Below are 19,001 nucleotides of genomic sequence, written 5' to 3'. Positions count from 1 at the left end.
GGAGAAGTTGGCAGTGCTGGGTTAATGGTTGGACTTGTTTATAGAGGTCTTTTCCAAACTAAATGATTCTGTTCTATGAATCCTTGTAGAGCTCAGCAGGAGAGGTTCTGCTGGGAACACCATACAAACCACATCTGTCATTTCAGTATGGAAAATATGCCTGACCTGTGTAAACAGATTTTCATGCAAAAGCAGGTTTTCATGCTAGTATGTAGTAATATTGCTGGGTAGTTCAGCAGTTGTGATCCTACTCCTGAAGAAGTGAAGGCATGTGAACTGTACTTGAACAGTCTGGAAAACCTTGCACACGAACAACTTATTAGTTTGAGGTGGTGTTGCATAGTTTGGCTCTTCAGTGAATGGCAGATCTGTAGAGATGCTTGACATGTTTTTCCTTCCTCTCAAAGTTCAGCAGTCAGCATCTTGGGTTACTGCTACAATTTTTAAGCAAGGCACAAGTAATTACGTAAACAAACCCTGTCTGCAGAAATCGGAAAGTATATTTACTCTTCTGAATGTTGTCTGTCACCGACAGAAGATGATGGCATTAGAGCTAACCATGGTGCCGCTAACAAGGGTCCTTCCTTCTTGCCTCACACAAGCATTTTATCTTAGAAGTGTTTCTCTGTAGCAGTTCCAACTCCTGAAGCAACCAGTTCTTGCGTCTTGTCTGTTTTGGAAAGGTTTTTATCATATATTTAGACTGTCATATTAACTATTTTTTTGAGGCAAGAGTGGAGAGCAGAGAATTACTTTCATACCAGCAGAATGGAAGTTCCTGTCCTGAAGCTTTTGTGCCCAGCAGCTTCTTCAGTTTGTGATCCAGAAAGATTAGTAGTGGGGAAAGATTGGTAGTGGGGAAACCTCTGCTACTGCCTGTGCCGTCCCATGAGGCTATAACTTCCTGACAGTCCAAGAAAGCATTGTCCAGCACTTTCTTCACAGGGTCAAACTCTGGATGGTTATGCCTATGAAACTAAGGATAGCATTTAGTTTAAATGTAAGTAGAAAGATGAGAATTACTGTTAAACACTGTAAAATACAATGCAAATAGAACTACAGAATGAAGTAATGAAACAATGAATATTTCCCTTAGGGAGTTGGGAGGAAAAGTTTATTTTTTCTGACTTTTGACAGTAGTTTCATTTCTGTTTTGTACTTACTTTCTTGATTCTTTCCCTCTTGATCTAAATTCCTGGCTGGCACACTTTTTTTCTTAGTTAGCAGGATTGGGTTATTTCACTCTGAATTTAAAACTTGCCTTGCATTTAATGTGTCTGTCTGGGTCACTGTGGAATGCACCAAGGTGGATTTGGCACTTGAAGCAGTGAGTATTAAGCCAAGCCTGGCATCCTTATGATGTCAACAGCATCCTACTGAAGGACTATTCAGAAGACTCTCTCCTGGCCTGCTGAAGCAAGAGTTTAGATTTCTCAATGGTGTTTTTGAAGTTATTGTCTGACTTGTATAAAGCTGAGTCTCTGTAACTACTTGTCTGTAGATGCATATGATCCTAATGTCAAATAACTGCATGTGTTGGTAGGTGGACATCACTACTGAGGTGATTTGTAGGGGGAGTGATTAGTACCTCATGGCAATTAACTGAATAGTTAATTTATCTATTAACTGACCAGTTCTCTTCTGGTAAGGAGAATATGTCTTTATTGTTGCCTCTTAATCTATGAACTAGAAGTCCAGGGATAACACATCCTCGATGATGTTAGGAAAACCCTTTCTTTTTAACAGTTCTGGAATAACATTAGTAATAAATGTAAGAGAGCTGCTGCTGCTTTCACAAGCTACTCTGTATTTAATAAGAGTACATGATACTATGTATGAACAGGGTGAAATTCTAGTCTTCAGTTTTGCTGTCTCTGACACTTCAGAGGAGTAATAGAGCAGTAGGGGCAACTTTCTCTATAACTCTCTGTAGCTTTGAGGCCTATGGGGGCTGTGAAGGCAATTACTTTGTGTAGCTGGTTGGGCCAGAACCCAACTCTGACTGTCTCTCTGGAGATGGCGAGGTAGGCCTGTAGGAGGAGACATATCAGTTCTATTCCCAGACAGTGCTTCAGAAGCTTTGGCATTGGGGTGCTGAAGATAATACATGTAAAGCTGCATGAAATGGGGAGAAAGCTCCTGATGCAATCATCTTCGGTTGAGCATTATCTTTGGATCATAAAGGGGTAAGAATATAGTTAAGGAAAGTGAAACCTTGAGTGTTCCCAGTACCTCCTTTTCTAATATCCCTTCTGTGCAATGGAATTTCAGACTTGGCATTCCTTTAGAATGCGTCTCGTGATGGGCAGCCAGCCCTTGATAGGTTTTGAACTAATGAGATCAGCTATTTCTAATATCTACTTCTTGGTTCTGCTGTTGGCAGCAGTTACACTAAACATAATGAAGGCTGGATGCCAGCTTCAATTTGAATGCCTCTTTCAGCATTTTTGAGGAATTGATTTAGGGACCAAAGTTTGTAGAGCTATTGAGTTATAATGGGTGGCATTCTCCATCCTGGAAGATCTACAAGGACAAGTAATTTGTGATGGAAGAAGTGCCTTTGTATAATTTTATTTCCGTTAGAGCTCAGCTCTGAAGATGTGGCTGCCAAACCGTGTTTGTAAACTATGTTACATCATCATGTCTCCTTAGGAGATTATCCTCTAGCAGAATAGAGCAGTTCCAGAGGTGGTAGTGGTGGTCTTCATACACCTGCTTTTTCTACAATAATAGTGTCTAATTCATATGGCTGTGACTGGCAGGCGACAGTGGTTGTGGTGTAGACTAGAAAGTGGGAAAAGGGTTTCTAGTTTGAGGTAAACTCAGTTGTATCTGTCTTGCTGTGAGTACTTCCATAATGTGCCTTGTGTGCATGCCAAAGGGAATGGCACTTATGCAGCAGACAGTGTTTGGGAGGTTATGAAGTCATCTTTGGTAAGACTTGATATCTGCTTTTTGCAGTGGGCAGTCTCTGGCATGGCTAGAAACTTTAGTCTTATTGAGAAGAAGGGGTTTTGGCAGGAGAGTGTCATTCTCATTTTGCTGATTTGGGGTATTTAGAAAACTTATCAACTAACTTGGAGACTCCACTTAGAGTAGGTGCCCACTCTTCAGCAATATCACTGTGCAAGTGAAGGGCAAAGTACTTTGAGTTGTTGAGAGAAAGACAGCATGAGAAGGTGCTTAAGAGAAGGGGGTCCCGATGAATTGATGTCAGGTGATGAACCCAAATTTTAGGGGCTTTGGATTTAAAAGGAAGCCCTTTATACCTATCAGGCTACTGATGGAAAATCAGCAGAGAATTTGTACTTCATCAAACAGCTTATTCATTTAAGAATGCTCAGCAAGACTTAGTTGTCATCAGACATGCTTGCAGTTTATGTGTAATAACTCCACAGAACATAAGAAAAACTCATGTGAAAAGCTTATATCAAGAATATTTCAGTACTCCAAGCTCTTGCAAATGGGGAAGAAGGATTCCTAGTCTGACTGCCTAGCCAGTCCTTTTAAAAGTAGTACAAGAGGGAAAATAGGCTCAAGAAACTATTATTTCACAGCCACTTTCTGAAAGTGGCTAGACTTCCCATGCCAGTGCATGCTACTCTACACATCCTGGAACTGACTTTTAGTGGTTTGTACAGTGGAGGGTAAGAAAATATGTACTTCAGACTCCATAATTTGAGAGAACTGTGGCCAAGAGGGAAGAGTCTGTGCAATGGTTCAAAGCATTCAGTATTACAACATTTGGGTAAGCGTGGGGATCACTCTTCATGGAAATTTTGCTTGAGTTACTGTCCTTTGTTGAAGTATACACCTGGTATTACTTCAACCCTTCTGCTTTTCTGAGAGCTTCTTTTGAGAAAAACATCCCATTACAATGGAATAGCTGACTTCTCACCTAGTGACAGCATGAAGTTGTAATCCTGCTACATTTGCTAGTGGAGATCAACAGCTTCAACTAGCACTATGACAGACTGAAGTAGGGGAAGTAGCTACTGAGAGATTAACTTGGCATAGGGTACACAGTAGGATGTTTTGAGTTTGTTTTCTGAATTATGCTGAATAAGCACAGGACTCCTTAAACTCAAAAGACTAGATCAAATTATTAAACAGTACAATTTAGTGAAGACAAGATTCCACATCTTATGTTAATGGAAGTTTTGCCATTATTGTCCTGGGACAAGAAATTCATTGCCTGACTATTCAAACACGTAGATTTTCTATCTGGTTCTACATGTATAGTTGCAAAGGTAAAAAGAATAAATAGTCCAAGTTAAACATACCTTTTCTTGTCAATGTGTTTGACAAATTAAATTTAAGATTAAATTTGTTCTAGGCTTACATGTTACCTTGGCTGGAGGAATACTGTGAGTAGGAGAGTGAGTTTTGACAGAAACTGAAGTGATTACTTCAAATAAATTAAATCAGTCTCTACCTTAATGCTGCTGGACTTACTGGAAAGATTTAGAAGTTGTGTGTTAGAAGTGTGACACTAAAGATGGAGTTTCTATTTTGTGTTTAAGTTTTGGTTTCTTCGTCTGTTCAGATGATTAGTGTAATGAACTTATGAGATGCTTAAACTTGGGACTTACAAAATTGAAGTTGGATTTTATGAAGGTGATACAGGCATGTGGATATAAAAATTGTGTGGGAGAAGGAATTATTTTAAAATATGAAATAAATTTCTTGTCCCTGGTGTCTCTGGCATTTTCTTTCCCATGAGTAAATGTAGTTAAGCACTTTCATAAACTTGCATGTCAAAGCAAAAAGAGAAAATTTTAAAAGTTCACTTCCTGACTGCAATGACTTTTTTTTTTTTCTATGAACAACAAAATCTCAACAAGTAAAAACCTAGAGTGCTGCTGAGATGAAGTGCAATTCTAAGGGTTTCTCCCAAACCTTTGGTGGGCTTTTCAAATACTCCATTAGGCAGCTTCTCTGGATGTAGTACCTCATCTTCTAAAAATGGAAGCGGCTGCTGCATTATATTTGGGGGTCAGTTTGCAAAGAAAATGAAAATTTTATTTCCTAGCTAAAAGTCATCTAACAGATGAAGCATAATACTTAAGTACTGCCCTTCATTTGTGGCTTACACAAAGCAAGGATTGTGGGAGAACAGTATGAGGGAAGGAAAAAATCACTGTAGAAAATCAGGTTTCTAGCCTGTAAGAGCAAAAATCTCCCTTGAATTCAACTCATGCAAATAAATCTAGAGTTTACTGGCTTTGCAGTGTGATCCCATACATTTGCTCAGCCTTTACCATCCTCAAGCACAGGCTTTGTGCTTTGAACCCATTCTTATTTGCACAGCTGGAGGCTTGGGGTTGAAACTTAAGTGGTGCTTTAACTTAGGCTAGACTCTTCACTTTGCAGGAGGGGTGACTCAAGCAGTAAAAGTATTACAATGTATTTCTTGTAAGTACCTTCTGCCTGGGGGAAGTGCCCTTCTGAAATTTGTTGAGAAAGACTTAAGTCTTGGCATAAAACTGTAGGATGCTAAAAAAACCCCACCCAAGGACTGGAACATCTTAAGATCAGAACTTTGAGAACTTTTGTCTTAAAAAAAGTTATCCAGGTGCCAATGAAGTACAAACTTGTGAGCATTTCCAAAAAGGGTATATTAAAATAAATCAATCTCTTTCTTTCCCTGCCCCAAAACACATGACAAACTTCTCAGGAAGCTCACTTCAAAAGCCTTTTTTCATTTCCTAGTTTCTGAGGCTGCATAGGCACTTTCAGGACAGAGGCTGGACAGCCCGGTCAGCTGTTGGGAGCTTGGTGGCTCTGGCCGGTTGATATCTTTCTGCACGTGTAAGACTGCAAACCCTGAGAGAGTTTTTAAGACTTTCAAATTTTCCTCTTTGTATTCCTAGAAGCAGGCATTTTGGGTCTCTGGCTCAGAACAGGATCTCTGACCCCTGTGAAACCTGCTAGGCTTGTGGTTCCATGTCAGGAAGCTTGGCTGAAGTCCAAAACCAGTGGTTGAAGTTGTAATGCTTGTGCCCTGTAGGCAACCTGCCATGGGGCTGAGAGTCTAGCCATGATTAAAACTGGAACTTGGCTCCAGTTGTGCCTCCAGAATGGCTGGTTGCACCAGTTTGGAGCCTGAAACCAAGGCATAAAAATGTGAAATGATTCTTTCCAACAGCAACAAAAATGTCGAGAAGTTTATAGTCTCCCTTAATGTGTAAAATTGTATGGTTTTCCTGGGGAATTCTCTCTGGGAAGGACTTGCTCATTTGTACTTAAGACAGGCCAGTCTGAGGATGTTGACTAATGAGTGGGTGATCTGTGCCATGTGAATGTACCTAGATGAATCACACTTTCCCAAGACGTGTTCTAAGGGTCTTCAAACTTGAAATCTGCCAAAACAGGAGTAAAATATTGCAAAGTGCTGTTTTGTCTATCTCAGTTCTGTTAGGCTGCAGCACTCTGCAGTACTAATCTGAAGTGAAGCTGCTAAATAGCAGAGGCACCTCTGTTTTGATCTGTAGTGAACTCTAGATTTGTTTCTCAATAGATTTCCACTTTCTCACGTTCGTCCCTTGCTCCCTCTTTTCCCTGAAGCCTTGCTAAGGCATGTTACTGTGGTACTACAATGCCTTGGCCATTTCTCGTTACCTCCATCACAAAAGGCTGTGCTGTTCTGTTTGTGCTTATAATGTACCCAGATGGTGAATAGAATGAGTGACCACCAAGCTCATTTTCACTTGTGGGGTCAGACCTTTTTCTGCTAAATAACACAAGTGTTCCCAGCTGCTGTGCAGCTGCAGGGAGTCTGCTTTCCTTCACAGGCATTAAAAACCCTTTAATCAGTGTTTGTTGTTTGTCAGCAGTGGTGTTGAGGTGTGGAGAAAAAGAACAGATATGCTTTGTTGGCAAAGTTAACTTCATTCTGACCTCTTATCTTTCCTTTTTCTTTTCAAGTCTGAAGAAGCAGAAAGCAGTTTGGGAAGTGGTTTCTGCAAGCACCTGTGTAAATGTATTTGCTAAAGGAGGAGGTTTGTGTCCTTATACAGATAGAACATTTGACATAAAAAAGATGCTCTGAGAGCTGCATTGGACTGGGAAGTCTTTAGGCAGGGACTCAACCTTGCTGAAATATGCACTTTGCAGACTCCCTTAGTGTAAATAAATGTTACATAAATACAAATACTGTTGCTTAATGCTAGTGTTACTTGTCTTAGTACTGAGTCTATATTCAGTGGATCCTACTTGTAATCTGGTCAATTTTAACTTTTTCCTGTAAAATAGATTATTCCTTCTAGTTTTGGAAGGGGGTTTGTTTGGGGGTTTTTTGTTTGTTTTTGTTTTCCTTTTTTAGCTGGCGTTTTGTGTTTGTGGTGGTTTGTTTGTTTTCCTTTTAGTTCTACTTTTAATAGCTTTCTTCTCATGGAGGAAAAGAGAGGAGATAAAGAACTGATAAGCTGTCTCCAGTCCCATTTGCTTTGGATGTAGTGTGTTCTGAAACAAATGGGAACACAGAAATCAAAAAGAAGCTTTGAGAAAATTCAGAGCTAAGACAACTATTTTCCTCTTCTTTCTAGATGAAGCTTGGAAACCTGCTGGTGCTGCACATGTTTGCAGGTTTGCTTTTTCCCTGAGTCCAGGTTTGCTTGCATAGTGTGTCTGTGTGTAGAGCACCAAGCGCTGCTGTGTGAGTAGCGATTCTGTTGTTTGCAAAGCCTGTTTGTGTGTGCGTCCTGGAGCTGTTGGGACATCAGGCTTTGATTTGAGCTTCAGAGGTCATCATAGGACATTTGGCATTAAAGGCAGAATGCTTACCTTGCTGTTCTTCCCCTGGAAAGACCAGAGAATCACAATCCTCTCTTGGCTGTGTCTGGGGAGGGTGAGTACCAGGCATTAGGGCACATTACTCACAGCCCTCAGCCCAGCTCAGCAGTATCTCCACCAGTGACCAAGGGGCTCTTTTGGAGCAGGGCTGTGCCCTTGGGAAAGCTGTGCCTGTTTGCTCAAAGTAGGAATTATAAAATAAAATTAAACTGACTACATATGGATTGTGGTCCTAGCTGTTAAAATTACAGAACCAAGGGCATGACAACGCGTGGCAGACACGTTTTAGCATTCATCCATTCTTTTTCTTTGTGCAGCTGAGGTTGCTTGCAGAGGAGGTCACGCTCTCAGACCGGCAAAATGCTAAAGGAAGACTTTTTCTGCTGGGTGAGAGGGGATGTACTCTCAAAACATGTAGTCTATTAAATGTCTGTGAGTGGTCTTTATTGACCATCACTTCTGTAGCATGAATGCTTACCTGCTAGAAAAGGGACAAAGAATGACCATTTTATACCTGAATGCTGTCAGGGCTGCTGAGCAAAGATATGGGCTGAGCTACAGTGGAACAGGCACCCTACTCTTCGGAGGAGTTTTTGAAGTCCTCTGGATCTCCTGGAGATATTGCTGGCCTTTCTGGCAGCACGGCTTTCTTGCGTGAGAAGAGCTCTGATCAGACAGGTGTGATCCTGGATCCTTCTTGGATTTAATGCAGACTTACACATTTACGATCTACCTGAACAAAACAAGCACCATCTTGTGCTACTACGTAAACCATAAACTTTTTTGGCAAGGCAGGTGTGGCATCTTCAGTGTCTGGAAAGCACCGAACATGCTGTGTGGGCGCCCTACTGTAATCCAAATTACAAATGCTAAAAAGGCTTTTGATTTTTTTTAATTTTTTTTTTTTCTAATAACATGGTTCTTGGCTTAATTTGGATAGGCAAGAACTTCACAGACTGCATTGGGGTGCTCTGCATGTTTCCTCAGGCCCTCATAATTAATCAATGTCAAGTTATTTCTCTGTCTGCAAAGAGGCACCTGAGGAAAGCTCTTCTACAGCCTTAGGTTTAACTTGTTTATCAGCCTTGAGAACAACTTTTTATTCTTTAGAATGAAGGAGGGGTGTTCTTGATGTATAAGCCCCCCCTATACTATTTTGGTACAGGCTGCAGAAGGCTTAAGTGAGTTGTCATGATACAAGATGACTTTCAATAAGTTGGTAATATGGTTTCATGCTGAGAACCAGTATTCCAGATTTTTTTCTTGAACCTCTGGATAACTCATACTTGTGGAACTCAGCTTCTGACAAGGAATTTGCAAAAAGTTTCATGCCAGTAGCTCAAGTCTCCAGTTGTGATAAATAGGAGATCTGTGTGTTCCTTCTAAACCAGAATGGCTCCTGTGTTGAACTGAAAATTTAATTGCTGCATGTGCACCATACTGTCCTATCAGGCAGCTCTGCTTTGAAAGTCTGTTTTTACATACAGAAAGCCTTGTGAGTCTTTCAGTGTCTGACATCACATGCTGGGAGGAGGCTTCAGTATCTTCAATCTGTTGCTCATTGCTGTATGTTTACAGTCACTACTGATCTTTGCATTTTGGGGCTGACAGAAAGACATTACTGTAGCCAGAGCAATTCCAAGTTAACTTGTGGTAGTCCAACCACTGAAAAGAAAAAAATCTGGTCCAGCTTTACAGTGTTTTTATAGTCTAGTCCAAGTCTCTATAAACAATTTAAAATTGCCTTCAGGTTTAAATTTTCCAATTTCCCATTTGGAGCAGGTGTTGCCAGGTTATAGAATGTGTTGCAGAAAAGAAACAAAAACATTTCAAAAACACTGTGCTGTAACAAGTATGTCAAGTCTGTGACAGACGAGATTTTTAAAAAAGTTTGCCTCACCAAAAGTAAAATTTCCTTGCTTTTCCCAGCTGTCATGTTTGAATAGGGGGTTTAGTAATGCATTAGTCTTCAGAAGATCCAGCAGTACAGTATGAAAATATGAAACTTCTTAATTGTTTTTCATGTAACTGGGAAGAAAAGATTTTTTGTAATGAGAAAACCCACCAAGAACCAAATTTCAGAGATGCGTGTTCTCTGAGTGGTTAAAAACCAACCTAAACTAGGCTTCAGGCAATGTTTTTTTAACAGCTTTAACCTCAAAGCATAGAGTAGACAGCTTTGTAGGAAACTGTAACACCAAGGTGATTATGGCAGTGACTCACACTTCCCTGTAAGGCATCCAGCTATCAACACACTTGGAGAGCTGTGGCTTTGTGCATACAGGCAGGGTGTCAGTCAGTGCCCATTCGCCAGCCAGCTCTGAACTGCTGAGCTCAGAGCTGCTTTGACAGTGAGCTGGGATATCAGTGTGTCAGAAAGCAGCTCTGGTGCCCCCAGGCTTGCAAGAGGCTGTAGAAATGGGAGGTAGGGATGGGGAAATGCAAGGCAGGTTTGACTTGCCTTTTCTTTGCTTAATCCTCATGGAACTTGTTTGAAAAGTCCTCTGAAATCTTCCTGTGAACAGGTGATTGGGTAATAATTAAAAGTCTGACAAACCACTAAGTGGGGTAGTATGGGAACAGAAAAAGGCTGCTACTATCATGACTTGCCAAAAATTTCTGCAAGTGGTTATGGAAAGATGACGGTCAGTTTGGATCCTCGGGAGAATAATATGAACTTGGGAAGGAGACCTGGATGTCCCTATAGGCAGCTCAAAGTAGAGTTGAGGGTACAACAGTGAACTACTTCCAGATGTTGGGATTTGCAGGAAACAAACAGACAGAAGGTGGGGAATCAGGTGCATTGTGGGTTTCCCCATCACCAAATATAATGGAGAATGCCAAAGAAAACACAGTGATCGTGATATGTAGAGAAGTAGTCTGGGTGACAAATTAGAAGGTTGGGATTATTCAAACTACAGAAGACTGACAAGGAATGCCACATTTGTACAAAATGGGTTGCATCATAATGGAATGCTCAGGAAGAAGAGGTATGCAGAAAGATGATATAAATTCAAACTTCTGAAAGGAAACAGGCTTCCACGTAGTGTGTAATCAGACTGTGGGATGCATGAAGTGCAATTGCCAGCTGTGCTGGGTGCCTTCAGGATAGAACAAAAGGTGACTTTGGGAGCGTGCAGATATGCTCTTGCAGGTGGTATTTACAGATGATATAAACAGTGCTTTCAAAAACATTACTGGTGATAAAAAACTGGTCACATGCATGGTTCAACTACCAAGGCCAATCTTGATAATTTATTTGTATTCCTGTGTCTTTGGTGATAAATTTTTTGTGTCTCTGACTAAAATTGTCTAGTACCGGATACTGTTTGTGGCACAGCACTGGGCAAGCTAGGCTGTTGTGACTCAGTATTGCCCTTCTCGTGTGGGTTGTGTTTGGCTTTGCACATCTTACTTTTTTAGAGGTGAGGCAGAGTGAGTAATGTTTCCATTTTATTAAAGAGAATGGAATGGCAAAGACCGTTAATTTTTTTAAAAGATGTACGTGTTTCATTTAAAGTTCCCTTCAGGCAAAGTCAGCTTTGTTAGGCAGCTTAAAATGCATTATAGTCATATTGTTATTGTCATAAAGAAAAAAATACACCACGCTCAGTTTTGGGAAACCAAACAAAACCACTGTGTTTTTTTTTTTCTCCCTCCTTTTTTCACTTCCTTCAGTTTTTAATAAGCGACCGTGACAGAGACCCGCAGTGTAACCTGCATTGCTCCAGGTCCCAGTCCAAGCCGCTGTGTGCGTCTGACGGCAGAACGTACGAGTCCATGTGCGACTACCAGAGAGCCAAGTGCCGCGAGCCCAGTCTGAGCGTGACACACCGTGGCCGCTGCAAAGGTAGGTGGGTTTCAAAGGCCTCTGTGAGGGGAAACGGGAGGCCTGCCTCCTAAGAAACAGAATCCTTAGACCTCTGAGTTTAGTACCATGCTCTGAGAGTAATCTGATTTGGAATTGTGTGTTCCTGCAAGCATGGGTGTCTGAGTCTCGGTTTAGGCAGTAGAGTATGAGCTGACTGAATTATCAATGAAAGAAGGCAAAGGAGCCACAGACATCACAGCCACAGCCCCTGAAAAAGGGCTGGAATATATGTCTGCAGAGAGAAACAACTGGCCCCATGGAAGTACAAAACCAAATCCTGAAAGCAGACTTCTTCCTTGCTACCTGTGCTGATTAGGAATCAAGGCACCTTTGATCCTTTGACCAACAGGAGTTTGGAGTGGGGAAGAATATGATGCACACTAGATGTCTAGTCCCTTTTCAGACATACACAGCCTTTCTGTGCTGAGCAAGTTATGAAGACAGTGCATGCAAGGCTTTACATGGCTCTTTTTTTTCCCGTTTGCTGTTACACATCTCCTTAGAAGTGCGAATACTGTCTCTCAATTCAGCGCTTTGGCATAGTCTAAAGATGAAGTTGAAACTTGTTAAAGGATTATTGGTGTCTTGTCATACAAATGGTTTGCATTTGCAATGAAGTGAAAAATTAAGTGGAGTCCATTTTCTGAGAGCACAATTGGCTCAGAAGGCAGATGGCACAGGTGTTTTTGGCAGTAGATTAAAGTGACAGGAGAAACTCATTAAAATCCATGTGACAGAAAAAAAAATTCATTTAAGCCTGGCAATTGTTTAAAAAGCCTTTTTTTACTATAATAAAAACTTTGTTAGAATTACTTGATATAAAATGGAAATCCCTTTTCAGTCTATTAACAGACTTTTTGTGGTTTAGGTGAATTATGAACATGACTTCAAATATTGATCTCTTTTAAACAGTTTCTCAATGGAAAAAAAATTGCTTGTACGATTTGTTTTTTGTTTGCTTGTTTTTCATTGCTACTGGGTTGGTTCTCCCATAGCATAGAAGAGGCCTTTGAATCGAGCTTCTTTCTAAATATTGGAAACCCAGAATGTTTCTTTGCAGAGCTTAAGAAGCACTTGGATTGTTCTTGAAAATGATGCATTTTTGAGTATCGCAATAAGAAGCGGTATGGCGAGAGTCCTGTGTTTGCTTTCATCCCTTGAGCAGAGTCTCTTAGATAAGCAGCTCCATAGCTGATATTGGCATATTAACTGGCACTATTCAGCTGCTTAAAACATGAGATCTGAAATATGGTACATCTGTATACTAAACTGTCTGCTCCTGGAAGCTGACAAAATTTGCTTCCCAAACTACATGGTCTACTGTAAATTGTGATTTCAGAGTCCCAAAGAAGTAACTGAGATTGTTTTGTCTTGGGCACAGGTAAAGTAATCTTTCTTTCTGCTCTCTGATGCATCTAAAATGTTTAGTTGAAGCTAACTTACATTCTCCTTTCCTTTTTCCTCTTACCCTGTGGTACTGTACAGTACCTAACAGTCTGGGAGTGTTTGTAAACTGCAAGTCTTGCTTTTAACCCACTGACACTCCTACCAATCACTGTGAATTAGGAATATTCTTTCAACTATCACATGCAAATTTAACCTAGCTGGTAATTCCCATATGTGCTGTTCTTCAAAGGTATTTTGTTTTTCTAGCTGCATTAGGAACTTAACCTTTAGTGCATAAAGATCACAGTTGTTGGCAAATTCAGGCAGTTGTGAGACACCTGTGCTGAGCTACGGGGTGTTGGCTGGGTCTATATTGTGTACTTGCAAAGAGGAAGGTATTGCTGACAGTGTCTGAGCACGTTGTACTGTGGCAGGACACTGGGTATGCCCTGAACAGCCTTCACTTCTCCTGCATGACAGATGCTCTGCTGGAGACCTCCCATGAAACTGTAAGGGATCCCGTGGGCCATCAAGCTCAGTCACATACACTTGTGTTAGGTACTGTGCCCAAGAACTTATCCTTTTGGTGAGAAGTTTTAACTTGCACTTCACTCTCTGAAGGGGGAAAAGCCACAGGCGACTAAAATAAGTAAAAGAGAAAGTATATTGTGGACAGCAAGGCATAGTTCTGCAGCCCTGATTACCATAGGCTTCCAGTGTATATGCTGATGACTTGAACTGTGCTTGTGCCAAGGAAAACAGAATGGTTTCCATAGTGAGAACAGAACCTTTTTGATTCAACTTAATGCTCTGTTCTCTCTCAAGAAACTAAGGACCTTTTAAAGATGAAATCTTGCCAGCCCTTTGGGAGCTATAACCCTTATTCAGCTCTCGTTTCTTGCTAGCCTCCTCATGCACTTTTCAATGAAATTCCTTCAGTGCTAAATTATCTGAATTCCCTCCAAACCCTCACACATCACAAAGGGTTAAAAGTCAGGAGTAGCTTAAAATGGTCAAATTATGGCATCCCTGACAAATGGAGCCTCACTGATGAGATTCTAGGGAATAGTTCCAGATGGTATAGCTGTGTCTAAAATATACAGCCAAGCAATGTTACCTGGATCGTTTCTCAGGAGGCGTCATAATATCTGATGTTAAATAAGAGTTATACCTGAAGACTTCACAGGGGTGGAGGACAAATACTTGTTAATCTTTAGACAGCTTGCCAAGAGTCATTTATGCAGTGTCTTACTGGTATGTAAGGCAATAAGATTGTCTTATTGGTATGTATCTGTGGCTTAGAACACATTTAAGTTCTGTGTTAACTGGTTGATTTCTAGGAATTTCTTTGGCTTTTTTAATTACAACGTGGGAGTGTTCTAAAAGTTCTCTTTAGATTTATTAATTAGATTAATAAGTCTGCTGGTGCAGATTTTGTTCTTAGATCACAAATCACTTTGTAGAGTGTACCTATCTGTAAGTTTCTGGTGGAGATAGTAACAGGATTTTAGCCTTTCTTCTGGGACACAGGAAATGAACATAGCTTTTGGCTAATGTGCTAGCAAGGTAGGTCTTCTGACTGATGGGTTATTTGAAGATAATCTTCTCTACCTACTATTTTCGTTGGACAGGAGATGATGTTTTGAAACCGCTTTGTCCACTCACTAGATCCACGTGTTTTGTCTTCAAACTTTCTTTATTCTCCCTTGACTGTGAATAAGCATGTCCTTCCTTGGCAGCAGTTAGTAAATTCTAAAGTGTCGCTTTCAATCACCTTGCAAATCTAGGCATGTTCTGAATAAATTAGGGAAGTCTGGAGTAGAAATGCAAGGTGGATATCAAAAAAGGAACAAAGTGTATTGGCGTGAAAGGAAGACAAGAAGGTGATCTAGAGCAGTCTGTGTGGACGGGGAAGTCATGCTTAACCAACCAGATTGCCTTCTGTGGTGGGACAACTGACTGGATACATGAAGGAAGAGTAGTGGGTGTTGTCCACCTGGACTTCAGGAAGGCTTTTGACACCCTCTCCCATGATATCCTCACAGGAAAGCTCAGGGAGTGCAGACTGGACAAGTGCACAGTGAGGTGGTTTGAGGGCTGTGTGAATGACAGGTCTCAGGGGATTGGGATCAGTGGGACAGGTGTGATTGGAGGCCTGCCACTAGTGGTGTCCCACAAGGTTCAATATTGGGTCCATCATCATTTAATTTGTTCTCCAGTGACTTGGATGAAGGGACAGATGCCTCTTCAGCAAGTTTGTTGATAATTCAAAGCTAGGAGGGCTGTGGAACTCTTCAGAAAGGTCTGAGGGTTGGAGGGATGAGGAGAGTGGAGCCTTATTGAAATTCAACAGAGTATGGGGTCCTGCACCTGGGAAGGAATTACCTCCTGCACCAGTACAAGCGGGGGACAGACCTGCTGAAAAGCAGCTCTGTGGAGAAGGACCTGGGGATCCTGGTGGACAACAAAGATGTCCATGAGCCAGCAGTGTGTCCTTGTGACCAAGAGGGACAATGGGTCCTGAGCTGCATTAGGAAGACCATTGACAGCAGGTCAAGGAAGGTGATTCTGCCCCTCTACTCAGCCCTGGTGAGGCCACATCTGGAGTGCTGTGTGCAGTTCTGGGCTCCTCAGTACCAGAGAGACGTGGAGATTCTGGAGAGGGTGTCAAAGATAGTGATGAAGCACCTCACTTGTGAGGAAACACTGGGGGAGCAGGGCCTGTTTATCCTGGAGAAGATATGACCTGAGAGGGGACCTCATCAATGTATATAAGTATCTTGAAAGTAGGGTGTCACAGGATGGATCCAGGTGTTTTGGTAGTGCCAAGCAATAGGACAAGAGTCAATGGGCAGAAACTGGAACACAGGTAGTTCCACCCAAACATGAGGGAGAACATTTTTACTGTGAAGGTAACTAAGTAGTGGAAAAGCTGCCCAAAGAGGTTCTAGAGTCTCTTCCCCTGGAGATGTCTGTAGCTGTCTGTACTCAATCCTGAGTAGCGTGCTCCAAGGGACCCCACGTTAGCAGGAAGTTTGGACAAGATGACCTCCAGTGGTCCCTACCAACCTGAACCATTCTCTATGGGGGAAAGAAGTTTGAGATTCCAGGTGTGGTTCTCGACCCAAATGAAGTGGAAAACAGTGAGGAGAATGAATAATGATTGATATCCTGTACAATAGATAGGCATGTTTTTGTAATTTGTTGAGATCTATTTTTGCCTGTTTTATGCAAATACACAGATAGTTGAGTAAATGGGTATGAATCTGCTGACTTTAGCGTAGCTGAACTGCTTCATGTCTGGTGGAGACTGGGCCTGTATGTGAGACAGTTACCTGAACTGAAAATAGTTTAAAAGCTGCTGGGATCAATTTTTGCTATTTGAACTTTGGATACAAACATAGGAGAATTAAAATTAAGTAGCTTTAATGGATTTCAGTGGTTGCCTTCTATTGATTTGCTGCTAGTCTTATGTGAATCCTGGAGATGTTTTACTTTGTGTTATTTGGAGAGCCTGGGTCTTTATACCATGATATTGTGTGGTGTCAATACTGCCTCTGCCTGTTGAAGAGAGGATGCTGGAATTCTTGGAGCCTATTCAGGATGGCAGTGTGTATATTATGAGGGACATGGTGGTCTTTTTTGAATAAACTATTCATGGATAAGATCAGCCATGGTAACTAGCCAATTTCATTGCAAAATCCAAAATTATGTGCACCTGCGTTGTGCTGATTAGGCCAGGGATGTCAAAAACATCACTTAGAGTTAACAATCTCCTGCTTGCCAGCTGCCAACTTGAGAATTAATTTTCTTTAAAAGGCAGCTTTCTGAGCTACAGTAAATCTGTCCCAAGTTTGAAGATATTTAAAGTAAAATTACGCAGATCTGCTTTCAAAAGAAGTTATGCTGTTTTGGTTTTTCACCTAATGTGATGGAGGGAAAAGTGTCCAATTTAGTCTGCTTGAACCATGAAACTGGAATGCATTAATGCCATTCTGGTTTATAAACATGGTGTTTGATATTCCAGAGAACATTTCTAAAAACAGGGAAGAAAGTGCTGAAACACTTAGGTAAGCAGTCAAAATGCAGAATAGTGTATATGAACCTACAATCATAAGATCAGGCTTTAGTAAAATTTGTAATGCATCTTATTTGGGGTGAGCTATTTGACAGCTACTTTTTAAACACTTGGCACTTATGTAATACTTTACATTTTCTAATTAACAAAGCAAAAATAGCAAGGTGAAGTCATCCCACTGAAATCACATGTTGATGCAAACACTATAAAAATACCAGCCTGTGGAGTGAGGAAGAGAAGGATTGACAGTACTATTAAAAACAAACTGGTAAATGTTGATCTTAAAGGCACTGTTTTTACTGGAACTGATCTGTGGAAGACTGACAAAAAAGATAGCAATATGCACGCACCTTTCCACCTAGCATGGTATATAGGTGTCTGTTCCAAATCAAGGCTGTAAAAGGACTTGTATGACCTTTGGAAATCTGTGAGGAAGGATGGGAGAAGTAATCAGTCCTGAGTTTTCATGAACAGGAGAAAATTCAGCAGCAATTTGTGAAGAGTCACCGCTTGAGCCAACAACTGAAGTGCAAAAGATTCTGCAACAAGGATGAGCTCTCAAACACCGTGGTGCAGTGGTGGTGTGCTATGGAGTGTGCTCTGCTGGGTGGGAGTAGAGAGTTCAATCTATAAAAGCCAGTTAAAATTGCCGGGAGGGACATGGTAGCCTTAGCAGTAATGTGTTTATATTATCATCCTAAAGTGAGGGCTTGATCTTGTGCGTGTTTCTTTGTTCATTAGACAAATTGGACAAAGATCTGGGTTAGTTTCCCTTCTTCTTGGGCTTCTCATGTATTTGTACTGCAGGGGATATCACAAAATGTTTGTTTCTACCAGCTCTGTGCTGAAGCATCCAGTTTCAGTTATGTAGTTGCAAGTGTGCCAGCACTAAAGTGGATGCTATGTGGAAGCGCTTCATGCTTCCGTTTTGTGTTCAGGAAAGGAACCAGAAATGACTGTCTGCCGTCTTGTGTCCTCATATATAGAGACTAGAAAACACTTTCGTTTGGGAACTTGTGCTTTGATTGTCATGTAAGAAATTCCCACCTGTTTTTTTCCTTGCAAGTGCACGTCTCCCTAATCTATGCTGATTGGTGTGAGGGTTTTTTTTTTTTTTTTTTTTTTTTTTTTTTTTTTTTTTTTTTGCTACTTAGTTGTCTCCTGTGATGCTGAAGTTGAAAGTGTTTTCAGTCCAGAAGCTATGAAACAAAGTGCAGGCACACCATCTGGTTTTGTAGTAATGTCCTCTGTCATGTAAGCAGGATTAGACTCTTAGGCTTGAACAGGAGATCTGCAGGTGATAGGTGTTCCAGTTAAAAGCATTGCCAGTGCTTCCTTTTCAGCTGAAGGAGTGAACACGTGTTTGGAAGGATCAGTTGGGAGGACTATCCTCCACTGGAGATGTGCAAACAAGGTCTGATTGTCTGGTCATGTTGACAAGCAGGCGAAAAGGAAATTCCATGTCAAAGCTTATGGATAACTAGGGAAAAAAGTGTGAATTTTATTCAAATCTTTTTTGTTCTGTAACAATTTCACTCTTTATACAGGTGCATAATGGGCCCACCTGAGATCAAAGCTCCTTGTGCTTTGGTATTCTGCAAACACCCAACGAACAAATTAGTCTAAAGATAACTGATAGGGGATCAGAAGTGACATGAGGTCACGGGGGGGGAGGGGGGGCGTGAGGTGACCAACTTCTATTCACTCAGTGGTCATTGGCGGAATTGAAGCAGGTCTTGTTGCTTTCTAACCCACTGCCTAAGCAGCTGGCATCTATACTGTGTACTGTTACTATGAATCATTCTTTTTCCAGAGAGTGGTTTGATTTTCATACTTTCAGAAGCCCTGTGAAATCCATCCTGGGAAAGTGAT

The 19,001-nt window shown here is 41.2% G+C and overlaps 1 protein-coding gene across 7 annotated transcripts in view; it reads left to right on the top strand.

Annotated features, from left to right (window-relative positions):
• SMOC1 (SPARC related modular calcium binding 1) overlaps window positions 1-19,001 on the top strand; it is a 162,356-nt gene that overhangs the window by 62,156 nt on the left and 81,199 nt on the right. For all 7 annotated transcript variants that reach the window (XM_066188207.1, XM_066188208.1, XM_066188206.1 and 4 more), the window contains one exon: window positions 11,473-11,644. In XM_066188207.1, the coding sequence (XP_066044304.1) occupies window positions 11,575-11,644 (70 nt within the window). In that variant the 5' untranslated portion in view covers window positions 11,473-11,574. The remainder of the gene's footprint in view (window positions 1-11,472; window positions 11,645-19,001) is intronic.

This window comes from Chamaea fasciata, unplaced genomic scaffold (genome assembly GCF_029207755.1).
Source record: "Chamaea fasciata isolate MVZ Bird 193981 ecotype frontalis unplaced genomic scaffold, bChaFas1.0.hap1 SCAF_7, whole genome shotgun sequence".
In the NCBI taxonomy this organism is placed as follows: domain Eukaryota; kingdom Metazoa; phylum Chordata; class Aves; order Passeriformes; family Sylviidae; genus Chamaea; species Chamaea fasciata.
The sequence above is the reverse complement of the archived record's forward strand: the minus strand, read 5'-3'. Positions and strand labels throughout refer to the sequence as shown.